The sequence below is a fragment of the Phaethon aethereus genome (genome assembly GCF_964289735.1).
Source record: "Phaethon aethereus genome assembly, chromosome: 16".
NCBI classification, from domain to species: domain Eukaryota; kingdom Metazoa; phylum Chordata; class Aves; order Phaethontiformes; family Phaethontidae; genus Phaethon; species Phaethon aethereus.
This window is the reverse complement of record NC_138592.1, coordinates 17,815,915-17,842,697: the sequence shown is the minus strand read 5'-3', so window position 1 is coordinate 17,842,697 and position 26,783 is coordinate 17,815,915. Positions and strand designations below refer to the sequence as shown.

The 26,783-nt window shown below is 40.9% G+C and overlaps 1 protein-coding gene across 2 annotated transcripts in view; it reads left to right on the top strand.

Moving 5' to 3' along the window:
* Positions 1 to 1,096: 1,096 nt before the first annotated feature.
* RALGAPB (Ral GTPase activating protein non-catalytic subunit beta) overlaps positions 1,097 to 26,783 on the top strand; it is a gene marked incomplete at its 3' end in the record, with an annotated part of 54,833 nt that continues 29,146 nt past the window's right edge. For both annotated transcript variants that reach the window (XM_082007466.1, XM_082007465.1), the window contains exons 1-12: positions 1,097 to 1,987; positions 2,655 to 2,857; positions 7,079 to 7,242; positions 7,900 to 8,086; positions 10,905 to 11,036; positions 12,214 to 12,392; positions 15,642 to 15,790; positions 15,901 to 16,117; positions 23,191 to 23,392; positions 24,811 to 24,978; positions 26,080 to 26,194; positions 26,422 to 26,569. In XM_082007466.1, the coding sequence (XP_081863592.1) occupies positions 1,805 to 1,987; positions 2,655 to 2,857; positions 7,079 to 7,242; positions 7,900 to 8,086; positions 10,905 to 11,036; positions 12,214 to 12,392; positions 15,642 to 15,790; positions 15,901 to 16,117; positions 23,191 to 23,392; positions 24,811 to 24,978; positions 26,080 to 26,194; positions 26,422 to 26,569 (2,047 nt within the window). In that variant the 5' untranslated portion in view covers positions 1,097 to 1,804. The remainder of the gene's footprint in view (positions 1,988 to 2,654; positions 2,858 to 7,078; positions 7,243 to 7,899; positions 8,087 to 10,904; positions 11,037 to 12,213; positions 12,393 to 15,641; positions 15,791 to 15,900; positions 16,118 to 23,190; positions 23,393 to 24,810; positions 24,979 to 26,079; positions 26,195 to 26,421; positions 26,570 to 26,783) is intronic.

Here is a 26,783-nt window from a genome sequence, read left to right as displayed (position 1 = left end):
GCAAATGGTGCTTGGGGTGCCATTCGTGACAGCTTGCACTGATCAAAGCTGTGGCTGTTGAATACTTGTTGCTTTTCTCCCATGCCAGCCCTGTTTTCCTTGTGTTATTGTTCATGTGGTCAGCTGGCTCAGATAATTGATAAAAGACTATTGGTGGTGGTGGGAGAGGAAGAAAGAGGGATGTAGCAGAGTCCCAACTATGATGGCTTAGGCTGCCATGGACCTGCTTAAGCAGCAGTTTTAATGTTGCTGTGAGTGGGTACAAAAACCTGCTGCTGCCAGAAGGGATGGATGCTCCTGCCACCCCTCCTGACCATGTGTTCTCACTGCTGCTTTCTGTTGGCACAGATGCTCATCTCACCTGAGTTAGATCAGATCTTGATTCAGCTAAAAACTGCCTCGGCAGACAAACCTTTGTGCTGGCTTAGCTTTCTGAATGTTTTGATGTGTAGGTCAAAACTGGCAGCATGTGGCAGGTCTCCTTGTGCTGCCTTGCGAGACTGGACGGTAGTCCCGTGACTAGCTGCTGGCCTTGGCACACACTGGGCCTCCCTGCGGCCCGGGGCCGCTGGCCAGGCTCCCAAGCTTGTTTCTGTACGGCAGGTAGGTGTTGTGTACGTGCTGATGGTGCGGCACGATCCACTGCTCTCGGCGCAGAAGGGCATATCCTGCTGTGCTTCTGGGGAAGCGCTGGCTGAGAGTGGCTGTGGAAGCATAGCTTAACTTTTGCTCCTTCTAATCCACTTCTCTTGTCTGTGGTTTCACAACAATGCGCCCCCCCCTCCCCCCGCCAAAGCCTGCTTGGCTCACCGTCAGCTTGGCTCCCTGAGCTGGCTCAGTCTGCGGTAAGGGAAGGTGCACAACTGCGGCTGTGCTGGGAGCGTTGTTGAACGGAGAACTCTGTTTCTTCCGTCTAGTTCCGAGAGTGCTACCTGGGAAACTTTCTAGTGGCTTTTCTATGCTGAATTTTTGGGATAAATCTACATCAGGGAGTGACTCTGTGTGTGTATTGACTTTACAAGGATTTGAAATGCATTAGGGCACCCTCTAATGCCTTGGGTTTGATACCAGTATGCGATGTTATAATGAAGCTATAAAGTGATAATGGGTTTAAGTTAGTGATCCACCAAGGCTCAGTCAGTCCTGAAATCACTTCAGATAAAGTGTACTCTTCATCGTCAGTCAACCAAATTTTTCAACTACCAGTTTTGAGTAATGCATGCTGTAGGAGAAATACTTTATGAATGTAAAAAGAGGCTGAATTTTAGTCTTCTGAGATGACTAAGATTTTCCTGAAAGTTTCCTGGTATCTATTTTTAACTACTGTTGAGCTGAAAAAGGGAACAAGGTATGAATTGGAGCCATTGCTCATACGAACAAAATACTTGTAGAACTATTCTCTATTTAGCCAAAGATATCATGTAAGTTAAGAGCATCTTTCTTGCAAGGATGGCGCAAGCAGAAGTTGTGTGACATGAAGTCACTTCTCAAGTTTAAGTGTCTCAAATGGGCTCCTAGTCCTTAACTGAAACTTACTGTAATCTTTTTAGAGAGAAAAAAAAAAAAAAAGCTCACAGCTATATTAAAAAATCCCAAAACTATTAAGGTTGAAAAACAGCTGTTGGAATCTCTTCCAGGTCTTCAAATGTATGACACTGACATGTGCATCTTGAATTGACAAGCGTCTGTGTCATGGCAAACAGCCTCAGTTTTGGTAACTTGTGCCATACACATTTCTACTAATTATGCCTTTTTTTTCTTCCTTGCTCCACAGGTGTTATTTGGATTGTAGCATAGAGGCACTATGTACTCAGAGTGGAGATCCTTGCATCTTGTCATTCAGAATGATCAGGGTAATACCAGTGTACTTCACAGCTATCCTGAAAACGTGGGGAGAGAAGTGGCAAATGCAGTGGTGCGTCCTCTTGGACAAGCTTTAATTACATCATCCGTTGGAAGTGAGAGTTTACTAAAAACAGACAAAGAGGTAAGTGCATTTCTTCAGAGAACATAGTTTCCTTCATGCTAGAGTGGCAACTTAATTATTTTCTATAGTGTCTTTTATTTTTCTCTCTTTAATAGTCCAAGTTTTATGAAGTATGCTACATTTTTAGGTTCGTTATTTACATAAGGCTTCTATTAACAGCTAGATCATAGCAACAGTGTAATTCATGACCTAGTAGTAAGCGTTTATGTGAGCTACTGTACCAGGAAGTTCAAGCTAAAGCAAAAAAAAAAAAACCCACCCCAAAACCAAAAACCCCAAACCAAAAACCAACCAAGGTATTTAGCAGGTAACACATAGAGCCTTTCTAATTACCTTCATTTTTGAAGCAACAGTGTGTGACATTTTAAAAAAGTCTTTATATTGTACAAATATTTACTACAATTTGAAAATCTTCCGTTACATCAGCTCTCGTGTTCTGAAGAGTTCTTTCTACAGATTAGACTAAAGAGATTCAGGATTTAGTGATTTGCCATTTATTCATAATCTTCGTAACGTCATGACTTGATGTTTTCATGCAGTGTATGTTAAATAGAATTGCCCATACCACCTAGCTACTGTTATTTTCTTGAGTTAGAACCAATGTGCTCTGACCATTGTTTACTTGCTAATGTTTATTTTTAATAACTTTTGGTTTGTGTTTGGTTAGGTAAAATGGACTATGGAGGTGGTTTGTTATGGACTGACCCTACCTCTGGATGGCGATACTGTGAAATACTGTGTGGACGTATATACAGATTGGATTATGGCTCTTGTATTACCTAAGGATTCCATCCCTTTACCAGTTATTAAGGAACCAAACCTTTATGTTCAAAGCATTCTGAAACATCTCCAAAATCTCTTTGTACCGAGGTGAGTGTTAAGGCTGGGACACTCAGGAGGCTCAGGAATTTGAAACTGTAATCAGCAGGTAACCTGTCAAAGAGGCCTGATGAGCCATAGATGCTCTTGATTAAAATAAGACTGCTGTCATTGCAAAGTTAGGAGGAGGGTGTCTCTCCAAAGCTGTTTTGTAATTTTAAGTAGCAAATTGAGTTGTTGTTGCTGTGTTTAGCTAATTGAAATTACAGATCATTCATAGACTTGAATAGTTACTGTTCTAAGAACTTCAAGAACCTTCTCTATTAGACAACTGGAGGACAGCGGGGAAAGGTTAAATAGCATCACTGTGTGACCATGTGCTTGGTATTGTGTAAGACTGAGATAACTAAGAGCACATCATGGCAATCCCATGCTTTGTTTACTCAAGACTTAACCACTTCTGATGTGTTGGAGGATCTTGCACAGCACCACAACATGGCTGCTTTGCGCCTGCATCTTGCTGCCTATTAAATGGGCATAATTATGCTGACTGTCTTTTGCTGGTAGTTTCAAAAGAATCTTGTGGAGGAGTGCTTGGACAGTCTGGTGTTACTCGAGACATACTTGGGTGATGATGTTGAGATACGCATGCTTCTAGGTCTTGGACAAAGTTATATTGTCAGAGTGCTCAAGCATCATGCTTTGTTTGTAGTTTATGACAAATCTACATGCTGCTGTTGAACAAGTGTTGGATAAGTAAGAGATTATTTAACAGTGCCCTGTGAAACAGTACTTAAATATTAGCTACCTGAAATTATTTCAATGTTCAGTATATGTCTGTAAGTACCAGATCATCAGTATTAATAATGTAAGTGGCCTTCAAAGTGCTCTGCTGCATCTGGATCACTTAACTTTACCTGAAAGCTTTGTTAATAAAGGACTTTGAATAATAACTCGTACAAATTCAGATGAGGAGTTTGTTGCTATTTATTGATTGCTTCAAAGTATACCACCTAGCCTTAGTTGTCATTGCTCTTAACTTGTAGTGTAAAAGGCACTGAAGGATGGTCAGGGCAGCGGCACAAATCTGAGGAAAGCATGCTTCTGGATCAGACCTCTGCAGAAGGCTGTCTTTAAGCTTTAACAAATGCAGAATTGAGTCTACTATCTGGGAACCTTTATCCCCTTGGCACAGTAGAGAATGAATTCTTCACTAGTCCATTAAATAGTTCTTGCTATGGTTCCTTGACTGCTTTCACATCAGTGGCCCTGGTAGCAGGCAGCTCAGTAGTCCTGTTTCTTGTGCTGTTGGCACAAGCTGCCATTCCACCCTTCTCTCCCAAGTTCATTGATGGAGCTCAATGCAGGGTGATAGACTGCATGTGATGGCTGTTGAATGAAATAATTAACATCCAGAGACAGGGAAGACTGGAAAATCATTATTTTAAATACTCCCCTCCTCCCCCTAGTATAACTCTTGTATTGTTTTCTTTCAAAAGCCTCTGAGATGTATCTGCGACACTGTTTTTTCATGGCTGCTGCTGTAAACATTTGATGTTCAAGTCCCTACTCTGTTTTCAAGAAAAAGAACTTAAAGTTCAAGTTTTGTCCTCCAGGAAGCTGTGTTCAGAATTCACCCCAGCAACAGGAGGACATTCTATAATGGAAATTAATGCAAAACTGAAGTTGTACACACCTTGCTTGAGTGAAAGCAAAGGCTTATATTCTTATGTGCCTGTGGAGGGGAAAAGGAGAATAATTTCTGATTTTACCCAGTTGATGCAGGTTGCTGATGCTGATGGGCTCCTGTAGAATAGGAGCTCTTGCAGCAACCTGCATTGAACAATCTCCTGGAAAAATCTACTGTTCTTGTGTTGAAAATACTACGCCTTTATTATAAGCATATGTTCTATAGAGGGTTGTGATTAAAATAGCTTCCTTCCTCATCCTGATTTCCTGGAAACGATGTAGTTCTTGGTTTGGCTGCCTTAAAAGTGGTGGCCCAGAGTTGTGGTGAGGGTTTCAGACCCTGAGGAGGATGTATAGTTGAAGTGTGAAATGCAGCAGCCTTAAGTGAGCAGTTCAACTTAAATAGCATCTCAGGAACATGTATGCACCAAACACGAAGTAGGTGCGTATAAATCATTCTAGTTTGAGTGCTCAGCTGAATCAAATGTTTATATGCACAATCCTTGAAATAGTGTGGTGCTGAAAAATAAGAACAGTGAAAGATGGGTGAGTCAAGTTGCCTTTCCTGACTGCTAGACTTACTAGAGAGAGCGTGCTTACATCCTTCCCTCCAGCACTGACCTTCTGTCCACCCTGATGAAATGAACACCTCTTTTCTTTACATATTTGAGCAGTCCCCAGGCAACCCCCAGGCTTTCCATCTCTAGCAACCCTACGATATTCAGAAAGCCTTGCAGATTACTTAAGTAGCAGTGGTAGTTACTGCCATCAGATAAAGTTTCAGTGCTGCAAACTCTTGTTGCAAGCATAGAAAGAAAATACGAGAACTCTCTCTCCTTGCCTCTCCTCCCCAGGAGATTGAGGTGTAGATACCAGGGTCTTCCATGCAACTGAAATGTCTGGAATTGCTTGAGAGACCACGGAACATGTGATAGACCAAGTGTAATAGATGCTTTTTTGTAATAACTTCTGTTTCTCATATGAAATGATGAGAACAATTCTTGTTGCAAAGACAATGAGTCTGCAAAATGCTGCAACCAAAGTTTGCCATTCAGTTGACTTCATGGACAAGGGAAACTGGTAAATGTATGGGGACTTCACCAGATTAGCTCAAGTACGCCGTTAGTCACCTTGCAAATGGAGCTCCTACATGTAAGCTCCCTTTTTATAGATGCCCTAAATTATTAGGGAAACAAGTCTTGAAGTAGGCTTTGAAACTTCAAGCCTATCAAGATTAAGGATATCTTTTGATTAAAGTATCTGCTCTGTTGTTGCTCAGGGAAAAAATAGAGCTACAACCAAGGCAGGGCTTACTTGTCCAAGCTTTGCTGTTCTACAGAGACTATCTGTTAGTATCTAACACTTCCATCAAAGCAACTGACTGAAGTCATGAGCTGTGACTAGTAGCCTGCATGATTATCTTGTCTCTTTGTAATCTTGTTTCCAGTACTGTAATACAACGTTTATTCTATCAAGATAAGAGTTGATAGTATTTTTAAAGTGTGTCTGTTGGTAATTGACTTCAACGTGAGCTACTATTCTCTAAGAAAAGCAGATCTCTATCTAGTGGATCAGCATGTTCCTGGATGCTTACCATGCAACATGACTTGTGGGTTATACCACAATGAAAGTGTTTGGTAGGAATCTGGTAATACTACTTAGTAGTCCAGTGGAAGGTAGTATTTTTATGATTTTTTTTGTCACCCCTTCACTAAGTGGTAGGAGGGATGAGGAAACTGCTTACAAGTTGAAATATGGCTTGCATATATTGCGTGCTGTAATTTGTAATCTCTTCTTTCACCCTTTAACTTTTAGGCTTCCTCAGCTTTGTTTACCAGTGTCCTCAGATACTGTCCAGAACATTTCACATTACTATTTTGTACCTGTTCTGTCTTGTCCAAACTAACTGATGGGAAGAGAGCATGGTGCTTTGTGCTGCTTCTGCAGCACTTCATGTGCAGTGACTCAGCAGTGACACTGTGGAACTGGTTGTTACTATAGGGAAAACCTTGATAATATCAACTTGTTCCCTTTCTTCCTTACTTATCCCTTCTTCCTTTAGTCTGATTTTTCCTATTTAATGACACTCTTCTAGATTCCACACACACTGCCCCCCCCCCCCCCCCCCAAGGAATTGGGGCTAAGAGTTGGATCTACATTTGGAAGCAGGAGGAGAACCAGGAAGAATTTAAATTAGTTTGCTAGCAATATTTTCTCCTAATTTTGCCACTTTCCTTCCGAATTACAAATGTAACAATTAGTGATGTCTCAACTACATTCTCATGGTTTGGTCTAAGATAAATTCCTTTGGGATAATGGGTTGTGCTTGCTCCAGTTAGTGTTCGCTCTATGGTGGTGGGTTCTGTGTCATATAGAGAAGAACTTTACGGTACATCTTGTACTCACTAAGGCAGAGTTAGGATGCTTGGAGGCAGAGTTAGGGTGCATAGAAACATATTAGCTCATGTTCTTAGTTCTTGTTCAATAATATTGAGGTTTCCTCTTGTAATTGCTCAAAGTTATTGTACATATCACTTTGTAGTTCTTGTTTAGAGATTCAAGTATTGTTTTCTTCTCTTGCAGGCCAGACCCAGGATCTAGTCAGATTAGATTGTGCTTGCAGGTTTTGAAAGCTGTCCAGAAACTGGCTCGTGAATCAACAATTATGGCAAGAGAAACCTGGGAGGTTTTGTTATTATTTCTTCTTCAGATCAATGACACTCTTCTAGCAGCTCCAACTGTGCAAGGTTCATGTTCAACTTCCATTCGATTCAATTACTGGAAAAACCTTTGGCCCTGCTTGATGTTGAGCTGCCAGGGGAATTGGGGGAAATCTGTTAAAAGCTAGTAGTAGCCACAAAAGCACAATAGCTCGCTCCTAATTGTGCTGCACTACTCTGAAATAAAGCATTGTCAGAAAAGACTGAATGGTTTGGAGCCGAGTTCTCCTAAATGTATTTTTGCAGAACAGTGACTCTGTACAGGAACAGTTCATGGTGAAGGGTTTCAGACAACGTTGTTCCCTTTTTATTTCACTGAAACCTGTGTGTGTTTTGCTGTTTGGCCTGCCTACTGGAAAATAGTATTCTTGGTTTATATCTATTAAAAAGAAAATAAATGAAGGCATCAATATAGATAGAGTGCAATAGAAGACAGCCTAAGATCAGTGAATTCCTACTGCCCCTTAGTGACATGTGCATGTGGCTGGGCTTTATATGATATGTTTGGTCTTGTAAAAAGGCTAATTGGTGTGTAGGAAGCAATCAGGAATCACTCTTAAACAAAAAATGATGAAAAAGATTGATGTAAGAATCTGTATGCACTTAAACTGAAATCTCCTTGGGGAGATATTTGAAGTTACTTAGACTGAATACTCACTAAAGGCATGCTTTGTTTCTGTTAAGGTGGCATTGCTGAGAATCTGGCTGAAAAATTAATTGGTGTGCTGTTTGAGGTGTGGTTACTAGCTTGTACGCGGTGCTTTCCAACACCACCTTACTGGAAAACTGCCAAAGAGATGGTGGCCAACTGGCGACATCACCCTGCAGTAGTTGAGCAGTGGAGCAAGGTCATCTGTGCCCTTACTTCCAGGTAGGAGAAATCCCATGGAAATAAACACACATGTATGGGGATGATCATGGTTATACATGGTTTTCTCTGGAGTTGCTTGTTTGTGGAATACACAGAGATCCAAAAGTGAACGAGTGAAACAAAACGAGAGATCTTGCTAGTGTCCTTGGCTTTTACTGTTTGTGTGTGTGTGTCTTTGTTCTGCAAGTGAAGATCTGAATTGGATCGTCTCTGTTATTGTGTAATCTCAGCATCTCTCTGGTATTTAGCAGTATATAGTGTGTGTCCCGTGAAGAATGAGTCATGGATAGTGTAGCATTATAGTTGTATGTTTAATGGCAGTTGCCACCAAAATTATTAGGTGCTTGTTACTATTGCATGTTGCTGTGTTTGAGGTGACTCTTGGACTCCCCCTCTCCTGCCCTGTGTTGCTGAAGCCATGTTGTAGCTGCCTGGTGCTTGTGCCCTGGCACTAGGGATGCGATGGACTAGAGGCACGCTGCAGGCTCTCCTCTGAGCAGCTCTGAGCAGTGGCGCTCTTCTCCCGAGAGTATCAGAGGAGAGCTGTACCAAGCCTTGCTGGGCATGGGAACAGGGGGGGATCTGTGGGCTGCGGGAGGGGTCAGACTGTAGTAGAAGGCCCTGAACAGTGAAGGGAGTCTCAGTACCCTCAATACTGAGGTCTTTGTGGTATGAAGTCCCTGCAGGACAAATCTCAGCCTCTTGGAGGAAAGAACTAAATTAATGGGTGAGGAGCAGGGGTCTGGGTCTCCTCCCAGCTCTCTTGAGACCTCAATAACCATTTCTGTGAAAGTTCAAAGATGTATTAAAATTGCTGCACTGTGGAAAAATTCAATGGTATGCTTTTCTGCAGGGCTTATTTTAACTCTGAAAACTTTTGCTTTTGAATTACCTGTCAAAATTCCAAGTGTGGATAGATTTTTTCCAGGTTATGCAGCTACTTGTTAAACCTGTAGGAAATAAAGCTGCAATGCAAGTTCTGCGTATTTCCCACACTTTCTTTAGCTATTTTTAGCTCATTAGATGTAGCGTTGCGTAAGAAAATGTTTTATGATTCACTGATCTGAAAAGAACAGCTCTGCCTCAAAACATGCGTTGGTGTTCTGCTCCATGCACTATGCCCACACTTTATCTTCCACTGTTGACTAACAGTCCTAGTTCTGTTGACGCATAGTAATCTGCAGGTTTTCTGTAATGTTTTAGTGTGCTGTTCAGTAACGTTGGTTTACGCCTAATGCATAGCAAGCTGAACTCCTCTGATGCTAACTTCAAGTTCAGCCATGTTTTAAGTTACACTTTTAATACTTAAACCGTTTGAAGATGGAGCTTTGTTGAAGTGTTGTTTTAGTAAACAGTTTTCTGAATTGGGTTACTAGCAATAAGTTGAGATGTTTACTCTCAGCTTAAAACCATATGGAAAATTATATTTGGAAATCTGTACACATATGCAGTGTTAATCTTTAAATATGGCTATGACTTCATAGCAGGATGGAACTAGGGTCTTACTTGTGTTGCCATACGGATAGATACTTCTTTTACCTATCTAGGGTGCTTTAAGTCCAACTGTCTTGGATGTGTGGATTACAATTTATTTCTGTTTTCAGTCATTCTTGAAACTGTCCCAAACTTCAGTTACTATTTGTCCATAATCCTTGAAAAACTGATTTCTTGCATCTCATAAGGGGAGAATTATGAAGTAGTGCAGTGTGCTGCCGAACAGAGATGTTGGGCATGACTTCTCATGGGGTGTGCCCAGGCTCTTCTGGGTTTGTGAGAGCTGGATAATTCCTCATGCCTACTGTGGCATGATTTTCTCTCTCTAAGACTAGATGTCTTTCTAAGTGGGCAATGATGAATGGGACATTTCTTGTCCATTACCAGCACCTCTTAGCTTAGAAATAAGGGCACAGTAACTGAAGCAAGAAATGGTGCTAAAAGTGTCTTCCCCTTACGTTAGGGGAAGACAAAACCTGATTTCTGGGAATGCTAGGATATTGAGAAGGTGCAACTTGGATCTCTTCCATCCTTTTAGAGAACACCAAGGTTATGTTGATCAGGGAAAGTGATCTGTAAGTTTACAAAGCTGGGGATGAAGCAGGGGTCAAATCAGACGGCAGTAGCTCAGTGAAGCTTGTTAGTGATTCATCAGGTAGTTATAGCACTTCTAGAGAGAGATCTCAATTTATCTAAGCCATTATTCTCATATATCGCATTGCTGTGAAGCCCTCTGTGGGTTTGCTCTTTGCTGTTCTGCAACTCCCAGCTTCTGTAAAACGTAGTGCACCTTTTCTGAAGAGCTTGCTACTCTGTGGACTGCAAATCCTGTGCTGGTTGTAGGATGGCATCAAGTGTTGCTCAGTGTGCTGGTGTAAATCGTAAGTCATCAGTAACTTGGAATTTAGACCTGTAACCTAATGTGACTTGTTGGTGTCATTGGACACTTAAGCTAAAGAGCCTTGAGGATAAGGGCTTAAATTCCTTCTTCCCCTGCCCCTTCTTTTCTAAGATCTTGTCAGTTATGTATGTGCCTGTGTTAATTGGTAGTCCCCCTGGCTAAACAGAGCTGCTATGGGGTGTTATGCCTTAACAGCTCTTTGATTTGGTTGGACCTTCAGGCAGGCTCCAAGGCATGTACCCTTCAAAGCTTTAAGAGGGCTAAATTGATTGTATAAAATAGGGATTGCTAGGAAAACTTAGGATGTTGTGTTGTTCCTTGTGGGCTTACTTGTGCACTACTGATAACCTTGAGGCTCAAATGCACTGTTAAATTTTTGAGGAGTGTTAACTGAATGACAGATCTGTCTGACTTGCTTTCTAGATTGCTGCGTTTTACATATGGACCTTCATTTCCACCATTTAAAATTCCTGATGAAGATGCTGGTCTGATTCCTCCTGAAATGGATAATGAGTGCATTGCACAAACTTGGTTTCGCTTTTTACATATGCTGAGGTATTGTAATTACAGCCATCTGTGGTTTATATTCTCGCATAATTTCTATGAATGTGCATGACACATGAAAAATTTCTCTGGAGATTGCTAAGATTAAGCACCTAAATAGAGTAAAGCGCGAGAGATTTGTTGTACCAGTGCCCTGCAGCAGTCCAGGGCAAAGTTGTAAGTGGGTTGTTCAATTTTGTACTCTTTGGCTCTTTCAGAATGTAAACTGGTTTATTTAATTAAAAAATTTTTAGCTATTTGGCATTTTGGAAGATATGAAAAACAAGGTTTCAAAACAGTTTTATTTCTCTGAGAGAGCAAACAGGAAAAGCAGAACAATAGCTCTGACAGATGTATGCTGCTTCCATTCATTCTCCAGGGTGTTAAATTTAACCTACAAAAGATTATTTTTAAAATGGGTTTATCTCTCTCTTTCTATGAAGAAAGCTATACAGTTAATTGTAACATCCATGTTACTGTTCTTAAATATACAACAGAACCAAGTGGCATGCTTAGTTTTAAAGATTCTTGGGAATGCCGTGGCATTAATGTTCTGAATGGCCAGAATAATAACCTGTTTATATAAACATTATGGACTAATTAAAACTAGATAAACATTAGACTGTTCAAAATCTACTTCTTAACTAACTACAAAAAACTGTTCTTTTTCTTCATTTGTGATGGTAATGTCACAAGTACGGTACTCTTCAAAATCTGGAATTGCTGATACTGGATTTGGATCAGTCAGGAAAAAATGCTCAATCTTTTATCAACCTTTTTGTCACTCCCTTTCTTGTCACTGGTTGCTGGCAATATTTAATTCATTGCTTATGTTTTGAGTAAAATTTGAGAATTTTAACAATGTAAGGACCTCTTAAATTGAGTTCAAAAGAACCTTGTAAGTAATTAATATTACTGCAACAGTGAGATTATTCTATCAAGTGTATGCTGTGGTTCATTGGATCTTAATAAAATTATTCAGTGTGTTTGGGTAATGTTTTAAATAAGGACAACGAGGAAGTGAAAACTGACTTCCTCTGATGGAGTAACAGCTAAAAATAAATTGATACTGGATGCTGTTTTGTGTTGTTGTTATTTAAATGCCTTAAACTATTGCATCAAGTATTTTTAAAATCCTAACAGCTGTTCTTAATCTGATTAAAGTATATTTTGCTCTCTTTGTGTGCAGTAATCCTGTGGATTTGAGTAACCCAGCCATTATTAGCTCTACTCCCAAATTTCAGGAGCAGTTTCTGAATGTGAGTGGTATGACTCAAGAACTGAATCAGTACCCCTGCCTTAAACACCTGCCTCAAATATTCTTTCGTGCCATGCGTGGGATCAGCTGTTTAGTGGATGCATTCCTAGGTAATGCTTTTGTCTTACCTGTGGATAACTAGGGATAGTAACTTAATAGTTATTTTATTCTGTTTAAATCGGTCTTCTCCATAAATACAGTCATAACAATTTATCATTTGCAAGTGTATCCTGTAATTGATAGGGAAGGGACCTCAGGTCACTTTTAAATGACCATCTGTATACACAATAATAGTATTTGAATGCATGAACTTGTAGATGGCCTTAGTTTCAAATGCAAAACAAATCTGAAGTCTAAAATAGCCATCTCTTCCCCAAACAAGGCTTCTTTTTTTTTTTTTTTTTTTGTCTAATCAAGAATGCAAGTGTTATGCTTTTAGCACGTGTGAGCATTGACCACTTTGTTTATAAACTTCCTGCAAGGGCTGTGTGCAGTGCCTGGTTTTACAGGGTATTGAATTTTGGCTGTCACCTTCAGACCTTTATGCTAGAAGTGCCAGTTTCACTTAGCTTAGGATTAGTGGGTGACTAGTACTGCTGAGAAGAAAAGCTATATTTCTTTGTGTCTGCTGGTAACTGAGTAGCTCAAATTTGACTGAAAGGTAAGGTAAGCACTGCCTGGTAAGTTTTAGGTAACATTATATATAGCACCTGAAATCTAAGGCATTATTCTTAGTATGCTTCAGGCTTATTAAAAATTCTTCGGAGATAATGTGCTATTGTAAACTTTGAAGAGCTGCCTGTCTCCTGCTGCTTTTTTGCTTAAATGCATGCAAGCAAATGTTGTAATCTGCCAGAAGTGTGAGCTGATGTGAGACTGCAGAAGACTTGAGCAGATATGTAAACTGTGTTCGGAAAAAAATTGTCTGTAGAATTAGACCATCAGCTTTTTACATGTGGTTTGTCTTTTGGAAAAACCTTAATGGTTTAGTCTTTTTAAGCAAAACACCTTAAGATCCCTCTGTCTCACTGAATTATAAGGTCCTTTTTATTAGAAATACAGTCCGTGTTTCTGTAACATTGTTGCAAGGAAAAGATTTATTGGTACAGTATTCCCCACTGCAAACAAGTTTTTGTCAGTATGGATTTCACTTTTGTAGAAAAAAGTTTTGTTGAAAAAGTTACGAAGTGATGCAAATGGTCATTTTTCTTGAGCTATGATGTTGAATCTTGAAACCTGTTGTGTCCACTGTGTTCTTCCAGATGTCTTACCACCAATTTCAAGGAATTGTAATGATTGCTTTTTACTAATACCAGGTGTGAGATTTAAAATATTCAGTAGTCTGTCAAATAATATAATTTGTTAAAGGAGGATTAGATATAGGCAATATATGACCTAACCTAGTGAAAACAACCTCCTCCTTATTCTGACAAAATCTATCTTCCTACCTATGATAATAGGATTTGGCAGTCTACACTGAAACAATAATTAAAAAAAAAAGTCCAACTGAGCATTGGTAGGTGTTCCTCTGAAGTGTGTTTTACTGGCTGTGTGAGCTGAATTAATTTTTTTTTTAAAAAGCTATTAAATGTGCATTGGGGGGGAAAAATACTACATCCAAGGTTTTTTGTAAAGTGTGGTTAGTAATTAATTTTCAGGGAATAAAATAATTTGTAATGTAAGACTTGTGAGGGAGGCATCTTGCAGTGGAGACAGAGGAAGAAGCTGGGCAGCTCTTAGCTTTGCACAGTGCATGCGCCTCTGCTGGGATGACTGGTGTGGTGAATTCCTCTGGGACCTTAGAAATAGTCTGGGGTTCTTATCTCAGACCCACTAACAGTGTGGTAGTCCTTTTTGTGGTCTGCATCTGGCTACCTGAGACTTCGTTCCCACTGGGGCAACAGGGATCACGTACACAACTCCTTGTCTGGGTGCAGGGGAGGGGGGTGTGATGGTAACTGGGGTTGAGGTCTTCCGCACTGGCGAGCTGTGGAGCATGGCCATGGGCCCCTGGGCTCTCCCGTAAGCATGCCAGGAGCTTTGCTGTCTACATGAGCTTTTGATGGGATGTTGAATCGGAGACTTCAGACTTCTGAAGATCTCATGTAACGAGCTGAAACACCTGGGGTGATGACAGCCCACCTGGCGTTCCATGACAGACTGCAGTCTGTGATGTACTTGAGCACAGGAGAGCTCTTGGTGAAATTAAATTCCGGCTGTAGGTGTGGATGTGAGAGAGCACTCAGGCAGACTTGAGAGCTGCAGTACGGACCCTTTTAGCTAAGGCTAATGGGAGTTCTCATTGCCATCTACCCCAAGTGCCAAAGCACATGGTTTTTAGCTCTTCCTCCCTAATATGTACTTGCATGATGTGTGTGTTCGTCAAAATACTGCATCCTCTTTTCCAAAAAATCATGCCCAAACAAGTACATTTCATAGTGCATACTCTGCATGGGGTGTAACACTAATGGTTTAGCAGGAGTTAGTTGTTCTGTAACGTGTTACGAAAAGTACTTGTGTGCATTAATTAACATGGTAAAAAAGAAAAATCTGTGTCAAATCTTCAAGCACACTGCAGTTCCACACTTAATTTTTCAAATGGGGTGTGAGGGTGGTGATATTCATTAAGTGTGATGGGAAGAAGTGGTGTTTGTCACTTCAAGTTTTGCAGAGGGCTGGCTGCTTCTGATTCTAACTGGGAGGAATAGTTTTATACACTACGAGTATTTCCCTGAGGCTGGGTAAAGACTGATCTATTGTCCTGCTGCTGCCAGAAAAATTATAGCTCGCTCTGCTTTCTTGCCCCATCTCTTGTACTGACTTAGTATTTGACTGTTCAGCAAGCTGATTCAGCTCTCAAAAACAGTAGAGAACTGCATGGTGGATGGGTTTCATCTTAATTTAGTGAGCTGAGTTGTCTTTGAAGGGCCAGACATCGTAGTGTCTTGGAACGGGGTGTGGGAGGTATGGTTGGGAAAGCAAGCCAAAGGTGAGCGGCATCTGAATTTTGGCAGAAGTGAGCTATTAAATGGGCTTTGGCAAATGAACCTTGCTCCTTTCCCTCTGCCTGCTCCTAGAACTGGTCCTCCTGTGTGCCATTTCCCACGTTCTTAAGGTGTGGGGTTCTTTGGTGTTTTTTAATTATTTGCTTAGCTAATGCAAGCAGGGTTTTCTTTTGCTTGTGCATTTATTGCTGCTAATAGTAAGAGAGGAAAGATGTTTTTCTCACTTCTGCTGTTTTGGGGGGCAGGGAGGAAAGCTGGTCTATTTACAGAAGGCCCACATGCTTACTAACTGGGCTGCTGTGTATGAGCCTGCAGAATTCTTGCTGAAAGCTTGTTTTATTTCTTTATCTACAGGCATTTCACGACCCCGGTCAGATAGCGCACCACCCACGCCAGTAAATAGGCTGAGCATGCCCCAGAACACTGCTATCAACACCACTCCACCCCATAACCGAAGGCATCGGGCAGTGACTGTGAATAAAGCAACGATGAAAACCAGCACTGTAAGATTTCATATTCTATATTTAAGTAGCTGACCCTTTAGATAGTTTCCTCAGTTAGAGGAAGTAATTTCCTTGCTTCTAGGAGTTAATTTGTTCTTCTGTTCAAATAGGTAACTACTGCACATACTTCAAAAGTGCAGCACCAACCCTCCTCTACTTCTCCACTCTCTAGCCCAAACCAGACAAGTTCTGAGCCACGGCCACTACCAGCTCCTCGCAGGCCAAAGGTTAACAGCATCTTGAACCTCTTTGGATCGTGGTTATTTGATGCAGCATTTGTTCACTGTAAACTTCATAATGGAATAAACAGAGACAGCAGCATGACTGGTAAATATTACTGAAAAATATACGTATGCTTTTTACCTTGTTTTATTGACATTTCCTACCTGCAAGATTAACATATGTATAATAAAAAAAAAAAAATCCAAAGTGCTGTATTGTGGTTAACCCCTCCCAGCTGACCCAGCACCTGTTATTAGCCGAGCGGGTGTGGGGGCTTTAAAATTTAAAAAAAATAACTTTTTACTATTAAACACTCCCTTGCTCTAACAAGCACGGCAGTCCTAATTATGCTAGTGGGGAAAATTTTATTAAGTGAAGGAAATAATGTGACAAGAGTCCAATTCTTAATTTGAAATCTGCTTGGGTATCTCTCTGAGTAATAATAACTTCTTATAGTGACTCTTTAACATTTGAAAAATTGTCAAACATCACTCCAGATACTGTACAAAGTGGTACTTCTTGTTTCTGGAGAGCGTTATAAAAACAGAAGTCCTTAAAATAGCAAGTGAAGTTGCTGCCTTTCAGTAACGGTTGCTATGTGTTTCCATGCTATGTCTTGATACCTTGGTTGTCTTCAGTCCTGAACTGGTAGATGTATTTTGTCTCCTATGCTTTGCTCAGTTTTAGAGGTTAGATGTTTTGAGACATGGTAGCAAAACTAATACTCCGCTCAGAGAAGCTTTTTTAGCATTCTTCTTCCTTTTAGTGATAATATTCAGAAAAGAATAAACTTTCTCACTCGTTACATTTTTCCTGTTCTTCATGTAGTATTTTGAATGTCTGCTAAACTCTCCCAAGAGATGTATCTATCAGGAGCTTACTGGCCTAAGAAAGAGAAAGGAGGAAGAAGTTTGCTCTAGGAAGTTGGGTTTACAGTGGGACTTGACAGCAGCAGATAAACAGATGATCTCACTAGTCTTCGCATGTCAGATGTTCCGCTGTTCATTAGCAGTGGATCTGAGAGAATTACATCGGTGGAGACCCAGAAGACTGGCTGTGTTATGTCCTGCTTTTCTAGTGATTTGGAAGACAGAATTAACTTAGAGAATTTAGTCAAGTGTTTGCTGCCCTTCCAGGATGCCATGAATGTTGTTACCGCTGTGTAAAGTACTGGTCACAGCAATGCCATGGCAGGCTGTCAGACGAGAGCAAACTGAAGATGGACCCATATTGCTGAAACTTTGTAGAGAGGCACCAAAGTCAGATTGCCTGATTTATCCTTTTGGATAAAGCCTTTTGCTCAGCCTCTGCTGTAGGTGGGAAAATATATCAAGACTTGTAAAGGGCTTGGCTCCTGCAGTTTCTGGTGACTTGAAGCATCAGTGTCTTTTAAATCAGGTTTAAGTCCAAATGGAAAAGCTTCTGTTGTGGGAGTCTAATCTGTGAAGCCTGATGCCTCCAGGTGCAGTCTTTTCCTCCTCCAGTAGTGTAAGGCAGGAGGTGCTGTGCTGGACTGATGAGGTGGGCCGTGAGGGTTGTGTTAATGTGGCCCCCCTCCATCACACAAGTGGGGCCTATCAGTAATAATCAGATCTGCGTGTTGTGCCCATCCACCAGCCTCTGCGCGTGCTCCCCAATATAGATGTGTCTTGAAGAAAGAGGGCAGCAGAGAAGGGACAGTTAGCTGCCACAATCCTTACCCTTAGGAAAGAGGACAAAAATAAATCTGCTTGTTGTAAGACTTCTTTTTGGCTGCAGGTTGGCTATATAAGCTGTATATCGTGATCCATCTGCTGTCTTCCATAGCCTGGTACAGTAATGCTTTTGACACTAGCTTGAATATTCTTGCCGTGTTTGACACTGCTGTCCATAATCTTTGCATTAACTTCAGGAAGTGCTATTATTTTTATAGATGTTTTAAATATTTTATGATTGGGAAGTGTCTGCTCTTAAAATCAGCTTTGCTATGTAGTATTGTCTTCCTATTTTTCTTTTAGTTCTGGGACTGCAGCTGTATAAGATCTCAACAGCTTTAAGCCCTTCTAATATTCAGGTTGTTTCCATGCCATGCAGTTAAGAATTTCTTCTCTCATAGCTCTCTGATGTGATTTCTCTGTTTCATTGCTGGCTGGAGGACTGAGGTCCACTTTGAAAAAGAAGGAGGTGAAATATCTCGATACAGATTGATCCTTGGTCCTGCAGAGAGATCCCATGCCTTGGGACACCTTTCTGGAACACTGCATTTGAATGTGTGTTTTATTCCTCTTCTGTCATGTGACACATGCTCAATGAGAACCCATATGACATGATTTCTAAAGAGGTATTCATGAGCTAAATGCGAGTGCCTAACAAATAACCCTATAGATAAGCTGTGGTCTCTAGTTCAGAATTTAGTTCAGTTCTTTTACATGAACCCTGCTGATTCACATGGGCTAGCACATCGTCTTTCTCCCATCTAACACCACAAGTCTTTCTGATGAGCTTTAGGAAGTAAAGAGCAGTTGATCAAAGCTGATATGAATGACTACCTATGACCCCTGCTTTTTTTTCCTTGTCCTGGAGCCTCACATATCTTACTTCTTGAACTCTTTAACCTCCAGAAAGGAAGTCAAGAAAAATGACTGTGGTGGAAAAAATGTGCAGCTTTTCATAGGTTCTGAGCTGAAAAAATATCTGGATGGGTGGAAGGGTAACCAAGCTTCCTCTACTTGACCCTGCTTTTGAGGGGCTGGAGAGTGTGCTGACTATATCATCTGCAGAGGTCCCCTCCAGCCTCAACTCTTCTCTGTTTCTGTGAATATAACTGCTGCCCGAGTGTTGCTCAATTTTCTGTCATCTTCATTGGTAAACTTCTTATCATAGAATCTTTGTGTTGGAAGGGACCTTTAGAGGTCATCTAGTCCAACCCCCCACCATGAGCAGGGACGTCTTCAACTCAGTCAGGTTGCTTAGAGCCCCGTCCAACTTGACCTGGGATGTTTCCAGGGATGAGGCATCTGCCACCTCTCTGGGCAACCTGTGCCAGTGGTTCACCACCCTCTTTGTCAAAAATATCTTCCTTCTATCTAGTCTAAATCTCCCCTCTTTTAGTTTAAAACTGTTACCCCTTGTCCTATCGCAACAGGCCCTGCTAAAAAGTCTGTCCCCATCTTTCTTCTAAGCCCCCTTTGAGTCCTGAAAGGCTGCAATAAGGTCTCCCTGGAGCCTTCTCCAGGCTGAACAACCCCAGCTCTCCCAGCCTGTCCTCCCAGTAGAGCTGTTCCAGCCCTCTGAGCATCTTTGTCGCCTCCTCTGGCTGCGCACCAACAGGTCAATGTCTCTTCTGTGCCGAGGGCTCCAGAGCTGGACACAGAACAGCAGGGAGGTCTCACCAGAGCAGAGCAGAGGGGCAGAATCCCCTCCATCACCCTGCTGGCCACGCTGCTTTAGGTGCAGCCCAGGATGCAGTTGGCATTTTGGGCTGTGAATGCACATTGCTGGCTCATGTCCAGCTTTTCATCCACCAGGACCCCCAAGTCCTTCTGGGCAGGGCTGCTCTCCATCCCTTTATCCCGCAGCCTGTTCTGATACTGGGGGTGGCCCCGACCGAGGTGTGGGACCCTGCACTTGGCCTTCTTATACCAATCCTTGTATGGATTGGTACAAGGGTAATTTTATGTGTTTCATGTTTCTGGGTGCTGTGGTTTTGTGTGTCTCTTTGGGAGGAGAGAATTGTTCTCTCCCACAAGGTTAGCTGGAGGTCATCTGTACATGGCTGAGTACTGGTGACGTTTATCACCTGGAAAGCAGTCTTCCTGTTTGCTCTTTGAGCCCCATCCTTCAAGATAGTCTTGTGTTATTGTTTGGATTCTGAAGCAAAACAGTGGTCTTGCCATCATCGGTGTAATGCTTTTGTGCCTTGAATGTCCTGTATCAGGTTTTGGTTTCTGCACTGAGACCTTGATGGTGAAGCTTTATGGCTTTAGAGCAGGCAGCTAATGAACATTATTCTGTATTGTGGCGAGAGAGGAAAATGATCTGACTGAAAATGCATAGTTGGTTTGAAAGGAGCTGGATCCTGCTGGTGTAGTCTTTAGAATTAGATGGCTGCATGGTATTTATTTAGCTGTTAGTGTGGCACAAATACCTCACTATGATCAGTACTTGAAAAAACCTCCTTCATAAGAAATTTGCTATGAAGAATTTATGAAGTTAATCCTGAATATGACAGCTCTGGGGTGTGTGTACGTGTGCCGAGTGTAATTTCATTGGAAGGAAGTGTTTGTTAGACGAGCTTGGCTGTACAGTGCATGCTGCTGTAGTTGCTGTCTTCAGCAGCTTGAGAGTTGGGAGAAACTCGTGTATGCCTTGTGCCAGCATTTCAGCAACTGAATCTTCCAGTCTGATGGGCTTATTCTTAATCCTTGTACCTAAAGAAGTCAGTCATAAGCCTGCCAGCTGTGTGTTTTATAGCAACTGAAGGAGTCTTAGCCTAGGAGGGTTGCTGGTATCACCCAGATGCTGTTGGCAGTGGGAGAGTCTTGGGGTAGAGTTTTACTCTCATCTCTTCTGGCCCTACTGTCATTAATGTCCCAAAGCATGTTTCTGGGGATCTAGGAACAAACTATAAGAAGCCCTTATTAGGGACATCTTGAATGTTGCTGAGCGGCTTGGTCACAGGTCTTGATTCTCACCCTGAACATTCAAAGAAGCAGCTCTTACGAGGTGGTGGCGTTCTCTCCTGGTACCTAGCTGTGGGAGACTTTCCTCTTCGTTCTCTGGAGATTGTTTTTGAGATGCTGACATTTCTGGTAGTGTTCTGCCTTTTGTTTCTGCTTTGGAAGATTGTTGACTGAGCTGGTGGTCGGGGCAGGCATGCCCAGATATACTGGCTGCTGTTAAGGGTTGTTTGCAACTTGGGTTAAGGAAGACAGAGCTGTCATACAGTCAAGAACTCATGGTTTGGAAGCAGGCGTATTGCTGTGAGGAAACTCTGCAGGTAAGCAACCTTCGCCCTGCAAGACATACCCCAAGGCACAGAAGCCTTAGGACAGCCTAGTGTATACTCTCCATACAGTGCGACCTAGGGAAATGTACTTGAGCTGGGAAGGGTTAATACATCCATTTAAAGAACTGATGTACATCCATATGAACAGCTCTAAACCTTAGTAGTATTTTGTAACTTTTTGTTCATTGTTTTGCATGGTACTTTCAAAACCATAATTTTGGACGTGAATGCCAATTTCCTATGTGTTTAACAAGCTTGCTATATCATAAAGCTTTTAATCTATTTTTTAAAAGAGCTAAAAGCTTCTTAACTTATATTACAATTTCACCATCTTAAAAGTATTTTATAACTACTGCTGTCCTTTGATTTGTTTCCATTTTATTTCTATTATCTTGCAGCATCTTTTATCCAAATTCTTCTTTCTTATAAATCTTGTAAGTAGGAACCAGTAGCTTTTCCTTAATTGCGGTCATGCTTTTCTTTTTCCATAACCCCATATTTTATTTGTAAATTCATTCTCATTGTCTTCTGTAGCTTTTGCACTTTTACTTGAAAAAGACAAGTAACTTTTTTGTGTGTGTTTTTGAATGGGGAGAATTGTTGGCAAAAGCAAATTAATCTGCCTGAATCAGTCCCATCTTTTCTGTACTTTAGTCTGTGATCATGTCATGAGTTTCAGGACTTTGCACTAACCATGTTTTTTTTACTTAAAGCTTATTTTTACAGACCTAGTGTTTGATTTGTATGCATTGTGCATGTAGTGTTTTTTTCCAACTACAATATATTGCTGGATAGCTTATTTAGGACAAAAAATGGCTCATGGGAAGATGCATAAAGATTTGTGCTTATTTGCTACTTTTGTAATGAAAATTTGTAAGGTAACAGTAGGTTAAACCACAAATTTAAAGACAAAAACTTAAGAGTAGACACTAGTCATTAGGACATTTCCTTTAAAAAAAATAAACAAAAAAACCTATCTGTAAATTAACAAGTATTCCAACTGTCAAAGTGTTAACAGGCCTTTGTTTGCAAGACTGATTGTGAACCTGATGTTCCTCAGTGTCCCAGGCTTGAGACAGAGGAAGTTCTCTGGTCCTGGTGGAATTACATTGGCGTGATTCTGTTAGGAGCACACATTATCTGTTTTCTGGTTTTGTAGCTTATAAAAGTTTTAAAAATGAATATAGTATTAGCTAAAAATAAGAAGGAACGCGCTTTTTCTGCCGTTAGTAATGCAAGTTGTCCAAGGGCAAAAAAAGGGGGGGAAAAAAAAAAAATCCTATTGAGAGCAGTGTATCTTTTCTGGTTGCCATCCGGGAAGAAAGGGTGAAGCCAGCAAAGCGAGTAGCCTCCTGTACTGTATGCACGATACTGGTGTGTGGAAGGGCGACCAGCAGTCCCACTAGAAAGACATGAATTCAACAGGCTTGGAGTGGCAGGACTGTCCTGCAGGGAGGGAGCACAAAGCTCAGCAGAACCACATCCCGTTCAGGTAACAGCGGGCTCCTGAGAGACTTTGTGGAGCCTATTGTGGGATATGGGGTAAGAGGGGGCCAGCCTCCCTGGTAGCTGCTGTCTGGAGGCTGTCTAACCTCAAATTGATTTGGCAATTTCAATAGTCATGTGAGGAGAGAGACATCAAATCACTAGAGTAGGTTTCAGCAAATTTTTCTTTCTGATATCAGTCCTTAGAATTTTTTTTAAATAAGTATTTTTATATAACAAAACTGGATCAAAGCAGCTTGGTGTTCAGAGCAGCGTAAGAGATTAGTTGGCCAGTTGAAAATGAAGCACTCGCTTGGAGGTCACAGTAATGGCACTGTCTAAATGTTTTTGGTATTTTAAGGCACCAAGGCAAGGTGGTACTTCATTTTTTCTGGACATGAGAACTAGGTGAGGGAAGATCCTTGTCCTACAGAGAGGGTAGGAAGCCAATATTGCACATAAGCATACTCTTCCCAGCAGAAAGTTGGGACAAGCTCTATAATATGAAGGTCAGTTGTTGTCATCCTTATAAAGAAAAAAAGTTATTTACACCCACATATACTCTCTAAACAGAGGCACTGACTCAAATATAGTGAACTAACAACTTCATAACTACTAAATTTGACTTGATCTTTGTGTCCAGGATCCCATGAGCCTATTATATATGTTAACAAAAGAAGTGAAATGCTGTTTTTTCTCTTCTCAGCTATAGCAACTCAAGCTAGCGTGGAGTTTCGCCGGAAAGGGTCACAAATGTCCACAGACACAATGGCTTCCAACCCCATGTTTGATGCGAGTGAATTCCCAGACAACTATGAAGCGGGAAGGGCAGAGGCGTGCGGGACACTGTGTAGGATATTTTGTAGCAAGAAGACTGGGGAGGAAATATTACCAGCTTACCTATCCCGGTACTAACCTATCTTCCAGTTGCTTTATTGGTATAACTTTATGGTAAATGCACAGTGAATAGCATTCAGTTACTATCTGAATCCTGTGTTTCCAATTCAAAAAAACTTCAGATGCTGTAGGTGGGGATCCTTGGCTAAACTGAGTAGTGATTTCCTTTCATCTTCTCACGATGCTGGTTTTCATTGGGTTTTCTTCAAGTTCCAGTAGAAGGGAAGTCCCTTAAAGTGCCTCCCAGCTGAAAGGAACGTTGTCTTTTTGATACTTTCTTGCTTCCTGTATTCTTGTTTTTTTTAATTTGTCACTGAACGCTGTTCAGATGGAAACAGTAAGTGTACGGACATGAGACTTTGTACACTTTATTAGACCATGAAAGGTCTTATCTTGTCAAACACCACAACACTGGGATGGAATGTGTTTGTGGGTTGTTGTTCCCCCCCCCCCTTAAATATAGAAATGCACTTATTTAAAACATCTGTGTTCTGAACTACCTCTGTGTACAGTCTTGTTTCTAACAAAATAAGGCAGTCTTGCCTATCATAGTGTACCTTTTCTCCAAATTTTTGTTCAAAAGTGAAATAGCAAAAGCTAGAGGCAGAGAATCAATTTCAAATCATGACTCTCTCGAACTGTTCAGGTACATTTGTCCCAGATGGCATCAAAACTTCCTGGAAGACTGAACTATTTTGTTTCTTGCGTGTTGTAGTGTTTTGTGTATAGATAGTTCGTGTTTCTCTTAGCCGATCAGTGAGATTCCTGTGTTTGCAAGCCTTGTAAAAAGAAAAAAAAAGGAGGCGGGGGGCAGATATAAGTATTCTCTAGCAAGCAACTGCAAAAGAAACTAACTGCTTTTGGGTGGTGGCCAGCTAGGTTCCTGCCCCCTTGCTTCTTCATCTGAACTGGTTATGATGGGTAGTTTGGTCTCATTTTTCCAAATCGCTGATCACTGTGTCCAGTCCTGTTTCCATACAACCCCCCGCCCCCCTCCCCGAAAGATTTTGCAGTATTTTTCTTGTGTTGGAGAGTTAAAATCAAAGTCTTTCTCCCATCCTTACATGGGGAAGGGAGTAGTGGGAGAGCATGTGATCCAAGCACTGTTAGTAAACATCTGGGTGGTATCTGCACAGCTCCCAGTCCATGTGTTGCAACAAGTCAGAGGTTTCAGTAAAACTATGCTGCACTGGCTTTTCCCATGAAATATGTGTGATTTCTGAGGGGTTTTTTGTGCAGCTGGTTAGGTGCATGCGACTGTGCTAAAGTAGCTTGGGGGAGAATGCTCATATAAATATTCCTCAGCTCTGATTTTGAAACTTACTCTATTTTATATAGAAAAGATCAAATAGCAGCTGTATGTTCTTGTTCATGTGGGATGCTGATGCTTCTTATGTGCAAATAATGTAATCTTATCTTTCTTTGTCAGATTTTACATGCTTTTAATTCAGGGTTTGCAGATAGCAGATTTCGTTTGCCACCCCGTTCTTGCCAGTGTTATTTTAAACTCTCCTCCTCTGTTCTGCTGTGACCTGAAGGGGATTGATGTTGTGGTTCCTTATTTCATTTCGGCTCTTGAAACTATTTTACCTGACAGGTAAATTGCTATTTCCATATAAAAACAATCAGAAATGTGGGGAAGTGTTTATCTTCTGGGGTTTCTGTCATTCCTGAGTAGTTTTCACTGAAGGAATTATACAGTATGGGCCCCACATTACATATGTAGTTGATAGTGATAATAACAGCACTTCATAAACTCTAATTTTCAATTTATTTTAATGCAATTTTCTTTAAAGCAATAGTAGTGCTTACTTTAAGTAAAACATGTGAGTTGTGTTATCTACATATTCACTGATGGAAAGCAGTATCTGTCAGAATAGGGAAAAGGAGTGATTTAGCTCAAATATATTGAAAGCCTACTGATTTTTAAGTAAAATTTCACAGGATATTCATTAGTGGCTGTTGCTGCAGTGAATTCATTAAGAGAGTAATCTTACACATCATTAAAGAGAAAAATTGATTATTTAGACAGGCTGGTGAAATTGGAGTAGGTTCTTAAACCAGAAGATATAACCCCACTTGTTAGAGCTTTGAAGGTTTTTGGACGTTTTGCTAACTCTGTGCATGCCTTCTTCAACATACGTTTTATGTCTTGGTACTGCATTTAATTTTGAAGTTACACATAAAATATTATGTATAACTATCTATCTTCTGGCCTTAAATCTGAGCCACCGCTTCTTTTGGATAGGTCTTATAACTAGAAGAATTTGCTGGTGGCTACTGACAAAAGTTGATCTATTTGCTAAGCAGCTGGTGTTTTACGCAGTGTGCGCGTGAACATGTTCTGCAGAGCTCTGATAACCCCGGGTGGGTTTGGGTTGTAATAAGCCAGTAGAGGCTCATTCATATACTGCTTTGAAGATGCAGTATATAAATAACACTTTCACCAGCTCATTGCTTTTATATCGGGTACAGAATCCTTAGCAAGTGATGGTTCCTCCATGAATTCATTGTGTTATTGCTGCTGTTTAAAAAAGAAAAAAAAAAAAGAATCCTGAGCCTAGAAAGAAACAGCTACATTGTATACTGCAAATTGTTTAAGACCACTGGGTGGCTGTATATTTGATTTTAACTTAATTAAATTTGACTCCAAATCCCTTTGAAAAGTTGATTAACTGTATGATGCTTTGATTTGCAGAGAACTCTCAAAGTTCAAAATCTATGTAAACCCCACAGAGCTAAGAAGAGCTTCAATTAATATCTTGCTGTCTCTGTTGCCTCTCCCTCATCACTTCGGAACCATAAAGTCTGAGGTAGTAAACTTACCACTTGTTTTGCGTTTCCATTTTTGTTTTCCTGGTTGTTTTGGAGTGGGATTTGGATGACTTGTGGGTTTTATTTGGTGCTCTGTTCAGCAAGTGTGTAAGACTGTATTGAAAGTTGTCAGTAGCGATGTATGCTGTGGGTATCGACTTTTGAAACCAGTACCATGCTGGTGTGATCTCTAATTGATACTGAAATAAATGTGTTTTTCCTTCAGGTTGTCCTGGAAGGGAAATTCAGCAATGATGACAGCTCAACGTATGATAAGCCAGTAACCTTCCTTTCCTTGAAGCTGAGGCTTGTGAATATACTTATAGGAGCTTTGCAAACAGAAACAGATCCCAACAACACTCAAATGATACTAGGTTATTTCAGCTTTATTTATTAACTGTGTTATAGAAGTATCTGTCTTAATCTGTCCTGGAAGAATATGGTTTATTAGTTACGTGTTGCTTTGCGAGAAAAAAGATGAAATTCCTGGCAGGTTGTCATCTGTATGATCTCCCTCATAGAATGGAAACATCTTGAAAAGCCTCACAGTTTTGTTGAAGTAATCTCTCTCTTTTTACAAATGTGGAA